At 40.7% G+C, this 18,763-nt stretch overlaps 1 protein-coding gene across 2 annotated transcripts in view; it reads right to left on the bottom strand.

Moving 5' to 3' along the window:
• Nucleotides 1–3,560: 3,560 nt before the first annotated feature.
• The window catches only part of homer2 (homer scaffold protein 2), a 31,160-nt gene continuing 15,957 nt past the window's right edge, over nucleotides 3,561–18,763 (bottom strand). For both annotated transcript variants that reach the window (XM_032513075.1, XM_032513065.1), the window contains exons 3-9: nucleotides 15,307–15,438; nucleotides 14,883–14,972; nucleotides 14,044–14,183; nucleotides 12,055–12,211; nucleotides 11,472–11,582; nucleotides 7,044–7,124; nucleotides 3,561–5,482 (exon numbers count right to left, since the gene is read on the bottom strand). In XM_032513075.1, the coding sequence (XP_032368966.1) occupies nucleotides 5,294–5,482; nucleotides 7,044–7,124; nucleotides 11,472–11,582; nucleotides 12,055–12,211; nucleotides 14,044–14,183; nucleotides 14,883–14,972; nucleotides 15,307–15,438 (900 nt within the window). In that variant the 3' untranslated portion in view covers nucleotides 3,561–5,293. The remainder of the gene's footprint in view (nucleotides 5,483–7,043; nucleotides 7,125–11,471; nucleotides 11,583–12,054; nucleotides 12,212–14,043; nucleotides 14,184–14,882; nucleotides 14,973–15,306; nucleotides 15,439–18,763) is intronic.

Below are 18,763 nucleotides of genomic sequence, written 5' to 3'. Positions count from 1 at the left end.
CACCGTTCTGAGCTCCAGCTAATGCTGCTGCCAAATCTTTACCAAAAAGCTTCCTCTTAGACACGGATGGCATTACGCTTCTTCTGACTTAGACATTGCAGTTTTCAGAATAGCCCTGAGATGTTGTAGTAAATCCAAAACTGCTCGAATCCGACCACCCAGCTAGTGGCAGAATCAGCAGTTAGACTCCTCTAAAGTAGCTGATTTGCAGAAATCCCAAACGGAGCGAATGAGGCATTGTGCTTCACCGCTCATTAGGAGAACAACCAAGCAGTAGTGCTGTAGTACAATGTGTAAATGATTGAATTTCTCCCAAGTCGCCATCTGAAGGCCTTTTTGCGAGACTTTCACACAGCAGGGGAAGCCTATCCTGCAGGCAGAGACGACCACACTCCACTGTTACAAATACTCATTCACCCACAGTGCTGAGTGTCAATTTCATTGACTTCTATAATTTTTAAAGTAATTAAATCTAAACAATTTTCTTCTATTTTTTTTTTTTTGACCTTACCCCAATAAGGGCTACAGAAAACTGTTTTTTTGTAGTTGCATTGTGCATTTTATTTCTAAACAAAGATGAGTTCTATCCTGAAGTGCAGCAGTGTTAATCATTTACAGCCTACATGTCGGAAGTCTACGTTATTGTTTGTATTTGATGCACTGTTTTTCTTTTGGCGTCGGAAAAGTGTGAATGTGTTGGGCTTAGTTTAGGCGCAGTTTATACACATAGTCTGTTATTTTATTCTCTATGATGCCATAACAAACACTACATTATTATTATTTTTTTAAACCGCAACTTCCTTTAAGTTATGGAATTACTCTTTCATGTACACAGCTCTGTCTCTAGTTGTGTTTGGATCCTCTGAAAACGGTTTGCAGACAGGTTGTTGATGTTTAGGGCAACCTTTGTACTTACGACCTTTGAACCTGGGACACAGAGCACTTACCTGAAAAGACAAGTTTTTACTGTATTATGTACAAAACAATACAATACTGTATGGCAAGACATAATGATTAAATGCTGCAAAGATATGAAACTTGCTCCACTGTGTTGCAGGCGAGCGGATGAGGGCTGCGCCTGAAACACACTTGTACTGCTGTGTTTTTAATAATAAATAAAGAGACATGTTAGATCAGGAACGTGAATTGTTGGCAATTTATTTTTCCTTCAAAATCTGTTGATCTGAGATCTTTTCTTGTGGATTGCTCATGGTGTTCCCTCATGGTGTTCCTTGTTCTCCACAGCTTAGTTGTAATAATGCCCCCCCCCCGTACATCATCCTAAGAGGTGTCTTATCAACCTGTGCCGGTGAATGTGCTTATGCAGATTTGTCGTCTACACGATGATGATTCATGGATTGTACTATCCATCGCTGCAGTGGTCGCTCTCACTAATCTCTCCCGCAGTGACAGCTCAGACATCCACAGCCAGCTGTGATCGGGTTTATTCAGCTCTGTGTACTTTAGAGAGCAGTTAGTAGTTTTGTGTGTGTGTGTGTGTGTGTGTGTGTGTGTGTGTGTGTGTGTGTGTGTGTGTGTGTGTGTGTGTGTGTGTGTGTGTGTGTGTGTGTGTGTGTGTGTGTGTGTGTGTGTGTGTGTGTGTTTTATTGGTATCATCCAGGTGTTTCAGGTGGTAGTTGGGTCATTCACCTTGGGGAAGACACATGTGGCGGGTATTTAGACAAAACTGGCAGATCGAATGTCAACATAAAAATTTCTCAACCTGTAACTATGGCAACAGGAAGTCTGTGTTAGTGGCTTGCAATACCATCTCTCTCTCTCTCTCTCTCTCTCTCTCTCTATCTGACACATTTACAGAGCAGCATAGTCTCTTAATGATGTTTCACCAACTCGCCCACTCAACACCAATCGCACAATGAGTCTGGCTGAGAGAGTCACTGCAGAGATGCTGCTTTTGCTGCATCACTGCTTATGTGTAATTGATGAAAGACAACATTTAAGATTTATTTTAGTTGTTCACTTATTTTTCATTTAATTCATTCATAATTTAGTCTATAAAAAGATAAGATCAAAAGCCAGAGATATTCTGTCTAAGCCTGGGCCAAAGTGGTGGAACAACCATGCCTTCCTCAGCCAAAAACTAAAAGTGACAAGATCCAGAGCCTGCAGTCAGTAACAGCATGCTTTCATTTGTCCAAACAGTTTCAAAAATCTAAAATAAAGTGTTTTGTCCATAAAATACAACACATTGCCTTTTTTTTAAAATACATGATTAAGCTTAGCGTCTGTTTTGCCCCCTGCTGGTAACTCAACATTTGAGAAGCTGGAAACAGAAAATGCACTTTTGCTTGAAATATGACTCAAAATGATTAATTTGATCTTTAAAAATAGTTGATTCATTGTTTAGTCGAATGACTATTACATCTACGACTAAGTGTTATAACTAGCAGTTAGTTCACAGTCTAAGCTGTGAGAAGCTTCTCAGATTGAAGAAGCTGGAACCAGAAAATGTTCTCAAAATTATTTAACACAATTGTCTTTAATCGATCACATGTTGAAGTCATAAAGCAAAAATGCCAAAAATTCTGTGGCTCCAGCTTTTCAGTTGTGAAATCTGCTGCTTTTTCTCTGTTTCTATCATTGTAAACTAAATATCTTAACAAAAGAAGCAATTTTCAGGACTCCACATTATGCTCAGGGGGCATTTTGGCATATTATTCAAACATTTTACGGACTAAACAATTGCATGTTTAATAAATTAAAAAAATAAGATTAGTTGCATAGTCCACACTTAATTTCCCATCAACTGACTTGCCTCAATTAACTTATCATTTCACCCCTAAATTGGTGCTCATTCTGCATATTGATTCATCTACCACCCATATGCACCTCTGCCAATCAGCTGATCTCTGAAGGTGAAAAAAACAGGTAAAGACTCTCTAAAAGATCAACATTCAAGAGTCTCATTGCCTAAGAAAGATGACCAACTCTCTTGTGTAACTTCAGTGTTATGTTTGAAGTTTGCACTGGATTTATAACTCTCATTGTCAATCATTTACACACAAAAAGCAAGTGGGAATGGTCAAGAGAACACGTCCCCTGCTCCACCCCTGCACCGATTTCCTCAGCGTTGCCATGATGTTGGAGTTTAAGGGGTTTTTCCATCCCTCAAACAAGCTCATGTCTGTGTTTGCTTATTTGTTCTGATCTCAGAGAAATTGGTGTGTGACTGATTAAATCCCACTTCTTTTGCTTTGGTTATGTGGGTCTCAGTTAGGATTACACAGTTATATTTAGTGCTATGTAAATCAACATCAGAGAAAAAGAAGTGCGGTGGTGGAGCTTCTCTTCTCGGGCCTCGGCGGGATGCAGCTCTGGTGCTGTAGCTTCATTCCACCTCCTCATTCTCATCCAGGAAAAAATGCCTTTAGACTTTAAACATGTCAACACATTTTCCAAGCTTGAACAATATCTTACTTCCCTACACAGAACCCACAATACTGATTTGCGACTAAGTGGGGGATTAGAGAAACCTCCCCCTCCTCTCTGTTGCTTGCTCGGCAAAATGTGGCCCACAAAAGAAGACACCGAACTCAGCATTGTAATTAAACTAAATTTTAACAATTGTCAGTTCTACTGTACAATATTGAACAGGAGTCACAAAAGTGAACAAGAGGCATTGGTTCAAAAGGAAGGATCGTACTTTGTATTCCAGGTGATTTATGAACAGTAGAGTTAAACAGAGAGAGAAGCAAAATGTCCGTTCACAGATCAAAACAGTGATGAAAAAATATAGAATTATTACAACATCATAGTATTACCCCGTAAATGTGCCACTGCAACATATGCCTCTCATTTCAAATGTACTGTACCATGTTTCAAAATCAACTTCCCCAAAAGCAGCTGCAAACAAATCCTCAATTATAAAACCTCTGAATCCTGACAGTTTGGTATAGTTTATATATTATCTTACATCTATGGAGACATTATAGGATACGGTTGATTCACTTGGTATGTTCTAGAAACACTAGTTGCAGAGAGGCACCAAAATAAATAAATATGTAAAACAAAAACCAAGAATCTGACAGGGTTCGTAGTGAAAAGGCCAATGCCATCTAAATGTTTTCAGTAAAGTACACTTTCACATTATTCACCCATTGAGCAGCACCAAGTCCCCTCACCCAAAACCAACCACCACCATAACACAGACTAGTGTGTAGGAAGCACATCAACAGCCTTGGAGACATCTTTGTTCTACATATGGACAACACTATTGAACACACAGAGTCCTCTGAACACTGCACTAAACTCATGGGAACATTTGAGTTCCTATTAATATTTTTGGAGGTTTTTGAAGGAAAGCTCCGGAGACAAGAACACTTTCCTTCTTAATGCAAACATAACAAAAAAAAGACTAGACTTTATGGAAAACACCCACAAGAGAGTTGATGACTTCCTGCAGTCCCTCCTCGGACTGGTTTTTGTGCAAACACCCGTTTTGTTCTTTGAGTTTATCACCACATTAACGTCCCTCAGGATGGGCTTGCATGCCTGTGTTTTCTTCTTATCACATTTTATTTTTGAGAATGTTGGATTGTCATCATTCTCTCACAAAAAGTTATTATTATGGTGATGGTCATCGCTTGGCCAGTTCTCCTTGCCAGGTAGATTTAGACTCACCTGGAGGCACTTTGTGTCACGGCCATCTGTCACGTATGTGCATAAAATCTAATGTGTATAAACTGTCTTCTAACACACCTGAGATAGACGAGAGGCAACAGCAAGGACAGTCTGTAGAAAGATTTCATCTAATTCTCTGAGAGGGCCACAAGGATTAACACCAATTATTACTTGAGTGATGCTGAACAGCATCGTCTTTGTGTGTTATTTATTTTAGCCCTTTTTTAGTCCCCTCTTCTACTCTAAGCTCAGACTGCCTTTGAGGAAGTGCTGCAGCCTTCAGAAAAAAGACAGATGTACAGAATCTGAGAACCCACCACCAGCTTTTTAAAGTAGCCCCCCCCACCTCCACCCCCACCCCACAGAAACATAAGAAAGCTCAAAGTGTGACTCTTGATTTAGTTTCAGAATGCCAGCACACAAAATGGAGCCATTTGGTGGAGCATGCTGGCCTTCCTCCTGCCAGTCTCTCTCTCCCTCTCCAAAAACATCTCTCTCACACATGGTAGTGTTTATTAGAAGCCAAAGCTGATAGCGTCTGAGTGGACATCACCTCGGGGGAGTAGGTGCCACATAGTTTCTGCCCTGAAGACGTACTGTAGTGAATCCTCCGTACCTGACCTCTGACCCTTTCAGCTCAGTGCCACTTTACTCAGTTATCGACACCGAGCTTGGAGAGCCCCTGCCGGAGCTCATGCAGCTCGTCTATCTTTCCATCCAGCGAATCCATGAACTTCTTCAGCTCGTTCTTCATGTTGCCCTGCTTATGTTGACTGTCGTTTATGTCCAGCTGAAGACCTCCAATCCTCCCCTCCAGTTCCTTGTTCTTCGTCTCAGCAGTCTGTAGACAGACATTAAGAGAAAAAGAATTCAGCAGATGGTGGATACAGAGAAATCAAGTTTATTTCTTGATAATGAGATGATGATGATATGACGAAACATATGATGTAGCAGTGTAGGCATGTTCGTTTGTATTTATCTTAGCAGAGATGCCCTACCAAAGACCAAGCTTCTTACAGCTACTGTCAATAAGATAACAGCATTTCACTGCTGTTCTGGGTTAACATTAGCCAAAACGCTGTAGAAAATAAATCCCTATTTTCATCATCAGGACTGAAAACAAAGCTTTATATTTAGTAAGGGTACATTTTTGCATGAGGATTGGAGGGTGGAGCAGGTCTTTCAGACTAGCAGGCGACACAAGTGACACATTAATGCCGAAGATACCATTGAAGGGAGAGGTTTAAAATACGACTGCTAAATGGGTGTTGTCCCTGCGTGACTGTATCCTCCAGCTGACTCCTGAAACCTGATCGCCACGTGGGGTGTCGCCTTTAAATAGAGAGGTGCAAACACCACAAACACAGAGGTGGAGTATGTGGATTCATTTTTAAAAAGAACTAAGCCACAGAAAAGAAAAGAACACACACACACACACACACACACGTTTCACTTCCCAGTAACTTGTATCTGAATGGGCCTCGCGGATAGACAGAGGTATTTGAGAAATCCCACTGTCTATGCTTCTCCTCAGTTTGAGTAGCTGGTTAGTTAAACTAATGCTTCAGCCGGTTCTGTTGTCCTTGTCGTTCTTCCAGCTGGCTGTTGCAGAAAGAAACCAGGCAGCCGAGCGTTGTGAAGCACAGGAACTTTAGGCATGCCACTGTTGGTTTTATTCTCCTCCCTGCCCCGGCTTGAAAGGCAGCACACGCGTGACCACTTGGATGATAAAATGCTGCTCGGAGTCAGTCAGAACAAGGCGAGATCAGCGTCACTATCAATGCAGCTCATGTCAGACTTGGCCCCAACGCTATGTACAGTCATTCACCAAGCCTGGCACTTCTAGTTTAACAGAAGGTGTGATGTTACTCAACAAGGAATCAGACTTGACAAACAGGGACTCTTTGTTACAAGGAAGACGGGAGGTGATGGGCGGGAATCTGTATTGTTTTTGCCAACTTGGTAATCAAAGCTCTCAAAAACAACTTTAGCTGTTTTTGTAGTCAGCAGAACAGATCAAATCTGCACTGCAAGGAAACTAATGAGCCGCAACAAAGATGTAGTATCTCTGGTGCATAGACGAGAAAGAGGACACCTTTTCAAAGAGGCAACAATCCACTCAGTGTTGTAGTGGGGATGGACCTCTATTAATAGATACAGTAACCACAATGTGCGTTAGTGGGATACGTGACGGGAATGTTGTGTCACCAGCCCTCAAGCAGAACTCTTTCATTCTTTACCTCCATGTGAAAGTGCTGCTTACGCCTCAGAGCCTGCGTTACCGCGCCGTGACAGACATCATGCACTCACGTGTGCTGTGAGCTCAAGCTTTTATACTTCGCTGTAAATCACACCTGGGAGGAATGAGGAGTTTGTGGGATTCCTGGGTGCTTTGAACATACCTGCAGTTTTGCGGTGATGCTCTCGCACTCCGCCATCAGTTTAGGGATTATCTCTGCCTGCTTCCTCAGATTCTCCAGCTCCTGGGGAAAATAGATACAGAAACCAGTTCATCAAAAGCCAACAACTTGTATCGGGTGGATTTGTTCAATATTGTTAATAAAAGAAGCCAGACTTTTCAAATGTTAATGAAAAGTTCAACATTTTGGAAAATACACTTACTCGCCAAACGTTACATGAAGATATTGATACCATTCTCATATTGGTGTTATATTTCCAGTCTTTATGCTAAGCTAACTGTCTACTGGCTTTAGCTTTACATTTACCGTAAAGTCATGACAATGGCATCAATCTTCACATCTCTATTGACAATAAATAAACGTATTTTCCAAAATGTCAAACTATTCCTTTGTAAAGCAGCTCAATAAGAACTTCGTATAATTAAAATTAACAGTTATTATTTATATCAGGAACTATCTGACAAACAGTAAGTAAAGAAGAGTACAAAGTTTTTTTATACTCTGTCACACACCGCCACACACCCACACCCACACCCACACACCCACACACCCACACACCTGCTGCAGCTTTGTTGTGTTAGGTCACATGTGGCCTGCGCTGGGGTCAATATCACAGTGAGCGCTTAATAATTCATAGGTAAGTTAATAATTGGAGGATCGGCGCCATGTGCATTTCTGGGTGGGGGTGAGTCACTCGACAGATGAGCCTCTGTGGGCCGTCTGCTGTCTCAACAATGAGACTTCCTTCTGCAGGCCCCTCGGTCAGTCAGGAGCATTGTGGCTCATACACAGGACTGTGGAAATGCTGGAGTCCCGAAGGACACGTTTCTTTGCATATAATATTTCAAAATAGCTCCACCTCTTTAAACTACTACTTCTGTGTTTGTGTAAGGTGTACCACTCTCCAAGGAGGATGTTCTACTAATACTCAGGCTGCCAGGTGCAAAACTAGAATATCCCAGACACACTGTGTACCTCAGGGAATTTAAAAGGGTCTTCATGCAGCAGAGCCATAAACGTCATTATGTGTCAACACTATTCAATTCATACTAAACGATTAGTTGTTTAGACAATAGACAATAAAATGAATACAAAAAAATATGTATTCAAAAATCGGATCACCATTTGAGTCATTTTTTTTCTCCAGAGTTCAACTTTTTTTATTTGATTGAATTAACCATGCTATGTATTTTAAAAAGTGTAAAGCTTGAATTGCTGCAGTGTTCAGGTTATATAAGCTGCTGGTCTATGCATCGCTTTATTGGGATCAAACTAGAATATATCTAACGGTACTCGGCTACATACAGTGGTGTGAAAAAGTGTTTGCCCCCTTCCTCATTTCCTGTTCCTTTGCATGTTTGTCACCATTAAGTGTTCGGAACATCAAACCATTTAAACACATAGTCAAGGACAACACAAGTAAACACAAAATGCAATTTGTAAATGAAGGGGTTTATTATTAAAGGTGAAAAAAAATCCAAACCATCATGGGCCCTGTGTGAAAAAGTGATTGCCCCCTTCTTAAAACATACTTAACTGTGGTTGTCCACACCTGAGTTCAATTTCTCTAGCCACACCCAGGCCTGATTATTGCCACACCTGTTCACAACAAGGCATCACTTAAATAGGAGCTGCTTGACACAGTAAGGTCCACCAGAAGATCCTTAAAAGCTACACATCATGCCGAGACCCAAAGAAATTCAGGAACAATTGAGAAAGAAAGTAATTGAGATCTATCAGTCTGAAGGGTTATAAAGCCATTTCCAAAGCTTGGGAATCCAGCGAACCACAGTGAGAGCCATATCCACAAATGCGAAGACATGGAACAGTGGTGGAACTTCAGGAGTGGCCCCGCGCCCAAAATTACCCCAAGAGCGCAGCAACGATCATCCAAGAGGTCACAAAAGACCCCCAAAACAACGTTCAAAGAACGCAGGCCTCCCTGCCTCAGTTAAGGTCAGGTTCATGCCTCCACCATCAGGAAAAGAATGGGCAAAAATGGCCTGCATGGCAGAAGTTCCAAGGGAAAACCACTGCTGAGCAAAAAGAACATCAAAGCTGTCTCAATTTCTCCACAACACATCTTGATGATCCCCAAGACTTTTTGGACAACATTCTGTGGACCGATGAGACAAAAGTGGAACTCTTTGGAAGGTGTGTGTCCAAGTACATCTGGCGTAGAAGGAAAACGCATTTCATAAAAAGACATTATACCAACAGTAAAATATGGTGGTGGTAGTGTGATGGTCTGGGGCTGTTTTGCTGCTTCAGACCTGGAAGACTTGCCGTGATAAAAGGAACTATGAATTCTGCTGTCTACCAAGAGATCCTGAAGGAGAATGTCCGACCATCTGTTTGTGTTACTCAAGCTGAAACAAACTTGGGTCTGCAGCAGGACAATGATCCTAAACACACCAGTAAGTCCACACCGAATGGTGAAGAAAAACAAAATGAAGACTTTGGAGTGCCTAGCCAAAGTCCTGACTGAATCCTACTGAGAGTGTGGTATGACCTTAAAAAGGCTGTTCATGCTCGAAAACCCTCTAATGTAACTGAATTAGGACAATTCTGCAAAGTTGAGTGGGCCAAAATTCTCCAGGACGCGTAAAAGCCTCATTGCACGTTATCGCAAACGCTTGGTTGCAGTGTTGCTGCTAAGGGTGGCCCAACCAGTTATTAGGTTTAGGGGGCAATCACTTTCACACAGGGCCATGATGGTTGGATTTTTTTCACCTTAAAATAACACCTTCATTTACAAATTGCATTTTGTGTTACTGTGTTGTCCTTGACTATTGTTTAAATTGGTTGATGTTTCGACACACTTAAGTGTGACAAACATGCAAAGGAACAGGAAATGAGGAAGGGGGCAAACACTTTTTCACACCACTGTACGTTAAAGGCTACATACGTTAAAGGTCCTTGTTAATGGAGAAAAATACTAAAATACTGTCTTTTGCTGTTGAAACAGAATACTAACTTATCTACTTATTTACAGTTATGGCAACTGAATTTGGTTTGTCTGTTTCACACATGGCCGATTGTGTCTCCCTTTTATGACACCGATGGGGAGACACAATGACCCAATCCCTAAGTCCGGACTCACAGACTTGGGTGCACGTTATAACGTTTTCCTAATATCCAATTTCAAAGGGTGTGAGGGTTTGAGTACACACTTAGAGAGCCTTTTCCGTGAGTCTGCATCGATGCAGACTTAACCAAAAAGAATTACCCACAGTTCCAAGTGTGGTGACGTTTACCGCAGAGACCATAAGGAAAAATCAGGAAATTACGAAGCTAAACAACAGCAGATTACACGGGCACAGAACGGAACGGACCTGTTGTCCATCTTGTAAAACAAGAATTTGAATAAATGTGGAATCAGTCGGCCGTCGCCTGTGCCTTGGCCATGTGGAAAAGAACAAACTTAAAATGAAAAAAGTGTCAGCAACATCTTTGTTATTAAACTTCGCAAAGGTAACATGGGATTTCATGAAGTGCTGTCCCAATCTCACTCACTCACTCAGCACCTGAGATCAATTAAGTCTGTGAGTGTTTAGTCCTTGGTCCTCAGGGCTCACTTTGGGATTGGGCAATTCACTATAGAAAAAGGCAGCAAGACTCTCAGAGATTGCCAGAAATTGGTCCTAATCATTTGTCTGCAGACAGAAACAACATTTAACCAGCAACAAGCTAAGGTCAAAAGACTGTGGCCGCGCGGGGCTCATCCTCATTAGAAATAACAGCACCATTGGGCTCCACTGAGCTGACACTCAGCTAGTTTGGATCATGGATGACTGATGACATAAGGCGATGCCGCTAATAGCATTTGTGCCAAAAATCCCTGCTGCGCTGACTACATACAAAATCAGTGGATAGATTTACATCTCCCAGTCTGACTACTTTCACAGTGGAGTTTAATTGTACCAAAACGAGGCATACATGGATATGAAGCAAATTGCTTATATAAAAAAAACAAGCAGCACAGAAAGTAAGGTAAAAGGATATCGAGGGAAAAAAATTGGGCAGTAGAAAGGTCTGGGTTTAGCTGGGTAGACGAAAATAACAAGACAGAGCCATATAAAACCCAAGATCCCATAGCTAAACCTATCGTTTCCTACTGAGGGATAATCACCTCCTGAGGGAGAGGAATGGTACGGAGTAAGAAAAAGAGGCGACGAGCGGAAATGTTGAAGAGGTGAAGAAGAGAAAGTAGATCTGTAACTTTAGGAGATGAAGAGGGGAGTGTTAACATGAGAACTGTGATTTTCTTTATAAAGAAAGAATGAAGGGGACCTGGTGAATCATAAACTTTCTATGTAAAATACCACAAAAAAACATTGTTTTACAAACTTTACAGATATCCCTGCTCTTAACTGTTGTTTCAAGACAAATGTACTATAGATGGCTCACCTGCTCTTTTTCTTGCAGCTCAGTCTCCAGCTCCTGCAATCGTACAGACAGTTGGGCGTTTTTCTGCTTCTCCTGATTGGCTTCGTTACACTGAGCTTCTAGTTCTGCAATCTGCACACAGAACCAAAAAGGAGAAGTTGTTTATTAAAAATGTTTTATTTGTGAAATCCTAAATACTTTGAGTGACATGTTGAAAACTGACACACAAAAACAAACTTGCTGCATGTTGCAAAAGGAAGAGTATCATTGCAACACCAGCCCAGCTGCAGTAACAGCCCACATTGATTATGAAACTAACATTCTATTTATAGTGGACTCTGGTGCAGGGAACACAGAAACTAATGCAATGTGCTCCAAGCGAAGAAATGGGAGAAACTTTAGATTTATCAAAGTTTGGTGAGGGACACACTTATCCCACCATACGTATTTTAAATGATAGATTAACAGATAATCCACTCATGTTGAGAGAATATTGTGCAGTTTTGTTTTATAAAAGAGGCAACAGAGTTTCTAACCTGTCACCTTTTCAGCCAGCAGGTTGGAAGGGTAAGTCTACATTATTTACCTTCCCTGACTGTATTACCTTTTCCCTGAGCGTGTCACTCTCTTCCTTGCAAGCACTAAGTTGTTTCTTCCAGCTCTCTACATTAGCAGAGGACTCCTGCAGTGCGTCCACCAGCCTGGCATTATTTTCTCTTAAAGTCTGCAGCTCCGTTTCCCACTTCTTGGCGTTGGTGTTGCTGTCAGACCAGAGAGAGAGACAGAGATTAATGGAGGAAAAAATGAGGAAGGTTAGTGCTGAAATGCCTGGGGCTTGTGCCCACTGACATGACACATAATGCTACAAAATCCTTCAAGTCATGACTATTTAATTAGATGTGATGTACATCACACCGTCAAGACACACAGTATTTAGATTATTAAAATAAGAAATAAGTGGGAAAGTCTCAAAGGTCTAATGAGCTGCAGCCCTGATATGTAACAACATACAGTTTTATCTTTTTATACCACAGAGTGTGTGTTTGTCTTATCATTAAGGTTCAAGAGATTGTGATGTATCATTGGTATGCATCGCTGTTCCCTTCCGCATGCATGGCTGATTTGTAGTGTGCTGCTCTCCATCAAATGCGGACAGACTTGCACCGCAGCATTCTGCATCCCTAGGCTGTTTTACTGCTGTGACACACTTCCACAAAACTAAATCTCAAAGCGTTGTGAAGGCATGGAAACGGGCCAACAGAGACAAGGGGGCAATGGTGGTGGCCCGAACTGTGTTTTACAACCACAAGTTGAAGGGGTTAACGATACATGTAAGCTTGATGCACTAGGTTAAAACAAATGTTTCTCCTTTATCGTTTTGTTTAGAATCAGTGTTTTAAACACGCATGATAAAGCTTTATTACAGATCCGTATTTCCTGGAAATAACTTTCCAGTTTGGTACCAATTAAGATTTGTATAGCTGACTTTTCAGCAACACTGAAACACCTTCCAATGAGCTTATTGCACTGCATGTTACATGCAGTGCAATTCAATTCACTCATGCAGATCTTCATTTTGTTCTTATTTTCTTGTGTGTGTTAAGGTGTAAGTATTGCCAGTGAAGGTCTGCTAATTGGTCTTTTGTTTACCTCGGGATCTTTTATCCCTTCTGGGTCAAATGTCAGTGATTATTTTGTTGCTACTCAGTACTAATTCTGGCTAAATTTATTCACTGTAGTTTTAGTTGACTCAGATGCCCTTGGGTCATTTTAATCCCATCTGGAACCACATCTGGTGTTTCATGCAATTACCGATTTATACACTCAGCATCTAGATTATAAAGGCTATATAACCAAATGGTGGAGTAGAGTAGTTTCAGTCTTTAGATTAGATGATTTCTGAGCCCTTAGTAGACAAGTTATTATCCCAGCAGCAATAACATGAACAGTTTGTTGGAGAGATAATATATATATATATATATATATATATATATATATATATATATATATATATATTATATACACTACCGGTCAAAAGTTTGGGGTCACTTACAAATTTCAATTCCCCTCCATTATAGACAGAATACCAGCTGATCTGAGTGGGTGGCAGATCTTTAATGTAATATCTGCATTGACCATTATCCACAACCATTCTTTCAACGTTCCAAAGGCACATTCTGTTTACTAATCTGATATCATTTAAAAAAAACTAACTAGAAAAACATTGGAGAACCCTTTTGCAATTATGTAAACACATAATGTAATCTGAAAACTGCTGCCCTGGTTAAAAAAGCAATGCAACTGACCTCATCTGGTATTCTGTCTACAATGGAGTGCAATGGAAATTTCTAAGTGACCCCAAACTTTTGACCGGTAGTGTATATATAGATATAAAAAAAATACATAGAGATAAAACAATTCATGAAAGTGATTAGGAGCTGCTGTGTGTTAAAATATGTTGCCCGTTGAAGTGAGTTCTGCAGTATTGTGAGATTATGTGGCACGCGATTTTATCATGAAGGGGGGGGAAAACATTTAGATGCAAATCACATTAAAGAGGTTCTTTTGAGGTTTCTATGAAAGTAAACCTTGCCTCTGTTCTACTGCACTCTTGAGACGTTCGTTCTCAGTCTTCAGCACAGCAGCCTCCGGACCGACATGAAAGATTTTCTCATCATCTGTTCCATTAAGGCTGGACGCCTGGTTGGATGAGGGCGTCTCACGTCCAGACTCCTGGTAGAGAACAGAGGGAGATGTGTTATGGTTCAGGGCAGGTTTTGATTCAGTCTAGCTGCAGCTTTTGAATGGTCTGATGGGTTAAAATCCATCATAAATCATAGATTTAGCCCTGACTGGGAAAAAGGGCCATGGGCTTCTTTCAGTGACACACTGAAAACACCCCGGACACGTCAGCTTTGACAGTGGCGGGGTGTGGAAACAGTGATGCCAGTATTTATCATGTCATATGGCCCAGCAGCTTTGTGTGTCTCAGAATGGGATTCCTGCCATCGGGAGTCGGTGCAGGCAGAGAGCAGGCCAGGATGCTGGATGTACCTCCAATCAATGCTGCTTACTTACTGACAGAATTATCAACTTGAGATCATCTGTGTTGAACCGAGAAACTTTTATTGGTTTATTATTTTCACTGGCTTCCTTGTCCTCTTAACTGCTGTGGTGCCTGCCAGGTAGTATGTAGCTTAGGATAACCTTTGACCTTTCTTTTATTATTACAATTCACTCTGACATGTTATATTCAACCCAAGCTTCTTAGGCCTGTGTTCATAAAAACCTTTAAACTTAATTATTTGAATACTTGATTATGCCATATTTTCTCTACAGTGTTGCTAGTTTTCTCTCTGTACAGTGACTGTAGATGAGACAGTAGGATAGCAGAGGTGTTGTAATTTCAGACAGCAGAGAAATATCCTTTACCTGGGAGTGATTACTCATTGTCTCCACCTTTTCTTGAGATTCCCTTGCTATCTTGGCAGCATCTTTTACCTCCTGGAACTTCTCAGAAAACTAAAAAAAATATGAGAGAGACGTGAAAGAGCTGTGCTGATTAGTGGCAATACAAGCTGAAATACAAGCTGAAATGTCGAACGCAGTGTGGCTCATCTTAAAATGTTTTGGGAGATCATGGAGCCGGCTACCTAGTGATAGTGAGGATTTAAGAATCAGATATACCCTTAAATCATGTTCTGATTGCTTCATATCCCCATCTGATGTTCCATAGGTAAACAATTGTGCACTGTCACTCTCCGGTTTTAGGAAAAATAGATAAATCAACTATCTAAGCTTTATTTATGGAAGCTTTTGTGATTTCATGCGATGCTGTGGAAATGTTTCCTCTCACCTTGGCCAGTTGCTGCTCCGAAGCGAAGCCCAGTCCAAACACAGTGTTGGCCCTGCTGTCCGCCCACTGGCCAAACTTCTGCGATGTCTTGGTGAACGTCATGTTCGGCGTGATGGTACTGTTGATGATCACCTGTTAGGACAAAACAGCTTATCATTAATGTCCTAGCCCTATTGGACTTCATAGTGCTTATCAACCCAGATGTGTATATCCTCCCAGCATGGTTCTCAGGTCCATCTGACTGGTACACTCCCTCAGAAAGATGCCTGCTGCTGGGTTTTGAAACGTCTCGTCCAGCCAAGACATGCTAAAGAACGAGCTCCAGCAGCTGCATTTACATGATGAGTAGTCCTATTGATTAAGCAAAGGACAAGCCCCTATTGTAGCTTTATAATCTTTAATATCCACACTGACAAATTATACTATTTTTTTTTCTTCTTAGGATTACCCACTGATTCATATGCATGTTTGACAGCCTTTCTAAATTACAAAGCTATTTTGTAATGCAATATTTGGACATATTTAAAGAGTATTGATCCCCTGAATAAATGAAATATAAATTAATTATGCAGGAGGCAACTGGTGAGAGAGTTTCCTTGTGCCCTACAATGTCCTGTGAATCAAATATCTATCTTAAATGCATTTTCACTTTAAGATATGTAACTGAGTCTACTATACTCCTGCCACTAAGTTTCACACGAATAAAGCACAGAGTCAGACTTGTAACAAGTGCCAACATAATTAACTGGGATGCTATTAACACATGATGTTGTGGTGTCTGTCTGTTCAGGACTTTTGGGGTTGTTGAATATCCAAAGGTTTGTCTGAATTGACAGGTAGGGCCATACCACATAAACAGACTTGACTACGACTTAATGATGAATCAAATGAAAGAGGAATTGTTAAAGGTTTTACAGCTTCCAAGCTACGTCCAAAGAGGGCGGCTGCCTCACAATCTTGGCCCCAGAAAATGACTGACATATTTTCATGACATTGTATTCCTTGAGCCGCCCAAAATGAATATTGCAAAATCCTCCAATTTGGAAATGTGGTCACACGGAGAAGTGCAAACAAAATCTAAGCTTCGTGGGTATTTTATTTATAATGTTTTGGGAGCAAATCTTTATTTGCATTTGTGAGACAAAATTGCAGAAATAATTTAAACGTTGTGCATGTTCATACAGAATTTACCCCACCCATATCCACCCACCCCATGGCGGCAACCCACACTATGCAGTTGTGACTGCTGACCCACTAATCTGAGTAGTCATATTACATTCTCCATATTTGCTACAATCCATATTCACCTGTTGTAGCTATGCAGTAAATCAGCTGCTAGAAAACATCTGCTGCAGTCTAAAATTGTAACTAGTGCACTAGGCAGTGACAGCAGAAACCAATAGATACACTATTTTAGCCCAACCAAACTGCACAGATTTGTGTGCGTTTTCTGCATCACTGTAGATATATGACCATGTCTAATCATATCAGAACAGTTACTGCATGTGCATGTAAACACAAGCAGCTGTAATTTACTCCTGTGCATGTACACAAATTTCACTACCAAGATATAAGAGCAGTTAAAAACAGCATATGCAAATTACCCTAACAATTAAGAAACAATGGACAGTTTAATCACAGTGCAGCCCTTGTTTCATAGCAACATGGCTCTGATCACAGGATTCGAGAATTCAAATTGCTGACAGACTCGTCCTTTTCTACGCCCCCACCGCTTTCCTCTTCATCTTTTCAGTGGCAGAGGCGTTGAAACGCTTTACACTGCATCATTACTGGACACAGAGACCCAAAAAGCAGAGAATGAGCTAACAGAATGAGGACATTAGCACACAATCAATAGTTTAAATTCTGACCCATTCAGAACCATGCTAATAAATCCTTACGAGGGAGCTCACTGCACATACACATAAAGTGTAATTTACTGCAAATATTACAGTTGCAACCTCTGATACAGGCTGCGTTCCCACTCCAAGGGTTTATAAGGAGAGAGGCACATTAAAAGGTGCCAGTAATCTAATTTTAAAATCATGACTTTTTCAGAGGCTAAGGTAGGTTACCTAATTTACCCTGAAGAGGATCCTGAGCAAAGCCTGAACAACACTCACACGTCTCATCTCAAGCAGCTGAGTGACTATTTAACAGAGTTCACCGTGTTGGCTCAAAGAGAAGTGTTGAGATAAAATGAAACTTTAATGATCATTGTGGAGAAACTGGGCCGCTGCTGCAGAATGGAGGCAAAAGACTAAAAGGAAAGACTGAGGTAACCAGATGGTTAGCATACGTAACCAACCTTTTCAACCTGTCAAAAAAAAAAAATATATGAATCCACGAGTTGCAAGTTACCCTCAAATTTATCAGATTAATCACATGTCAGCCAATTAAATTTCTTCTCAGTTTTATCTTCTTTGTTTCCTGTCAAGAGCCTCCTCTGCATAATCAGGTTCACAATGTACGCTTGAAGTTGTATGTCTTCAATTTGACAGCCGACTTGTCAAATTCAACTTGAACTGAGGTAGTTAACCTGTCCCTTGTTGAGCTGATATGCCTGTACTGCTAGATTTTATGACAGAAAACTTATGTAACTGACTCTTGATTTACAAATATAAAATGGGTATTTAAAAATGTGTGAAATTGGTTAAATGAGACAAGATCAGATTTTTTAAATAACCCATCGGTGTAAAGGTAAAGTGAAACTACAGTGAATGACAGAACCCGCCCCTGTCTGTGTTATGTTAACAGGGACAGACAAGCGCATGGCAGCACACACACACACACACACACACACACACACACACACACACACACACACACACACACACACACACACACACACACACACACACACACACCACACACACACACACAAACACACCACACCACACACAACACACCACACACAACACCACACACACACAAACACACAACACACAAACACACACACACACACACACACACACACACACACACAACACACCACACACACACACCACACACACACACACACACACAAAGGTTGGACCATAATCCAATATTATCCATGATTGACTTAATTATTTCAAGTAAATTGTGATAAAAAAAGCGATTAACATTGTTGACGTAGTTTTAGTTTTACACACAAAGAGTTTGGTTTGATGTAAAGCTGAAGCAAATTAAGTCAATTAATCACTACTTGATAGACAGAAATCGAGATTTTGATTGGCCGTTTTAAGTCATTTTTCAAACAAAAATACCCTAACATACCCTATAGTTCCAGCTTCTTAATTCTTTGAATTCTTTGTCTTTTAGAATCATAAAACTAAATGTGTTTTGGACTGTTGGTCAAATAACCAAGCCAGTTTATTGCATCCCCATGGACATTTTGGACAATTTGTTGACATTTTGTTGATCAAACCATTAATTGAATAGTCTATATTGTCAATAATGATTTACTTTTTTTTTT

The sequence above is a fragment of the Etheostoma spectabile genome, chromosome 1, assembly GCF_008692095.1.
Source record: "Etheostoma spectabile isolate EspeVRDwgs_2016 chromosome 1, UIUC_Espe_1.0, whole genome shotgun sequence".
NCBI classification, from domain to species: Eukaryota; Metazoa; Chordata; class Actinopteri; order Perciformes; family Percidae; genus Etheostoma; species Etheostoma spectabile.
Note: the sequence above shows the minus strand (reverse complement) of the source record. Positions and strands in the feature narration are given on the sequence as shown.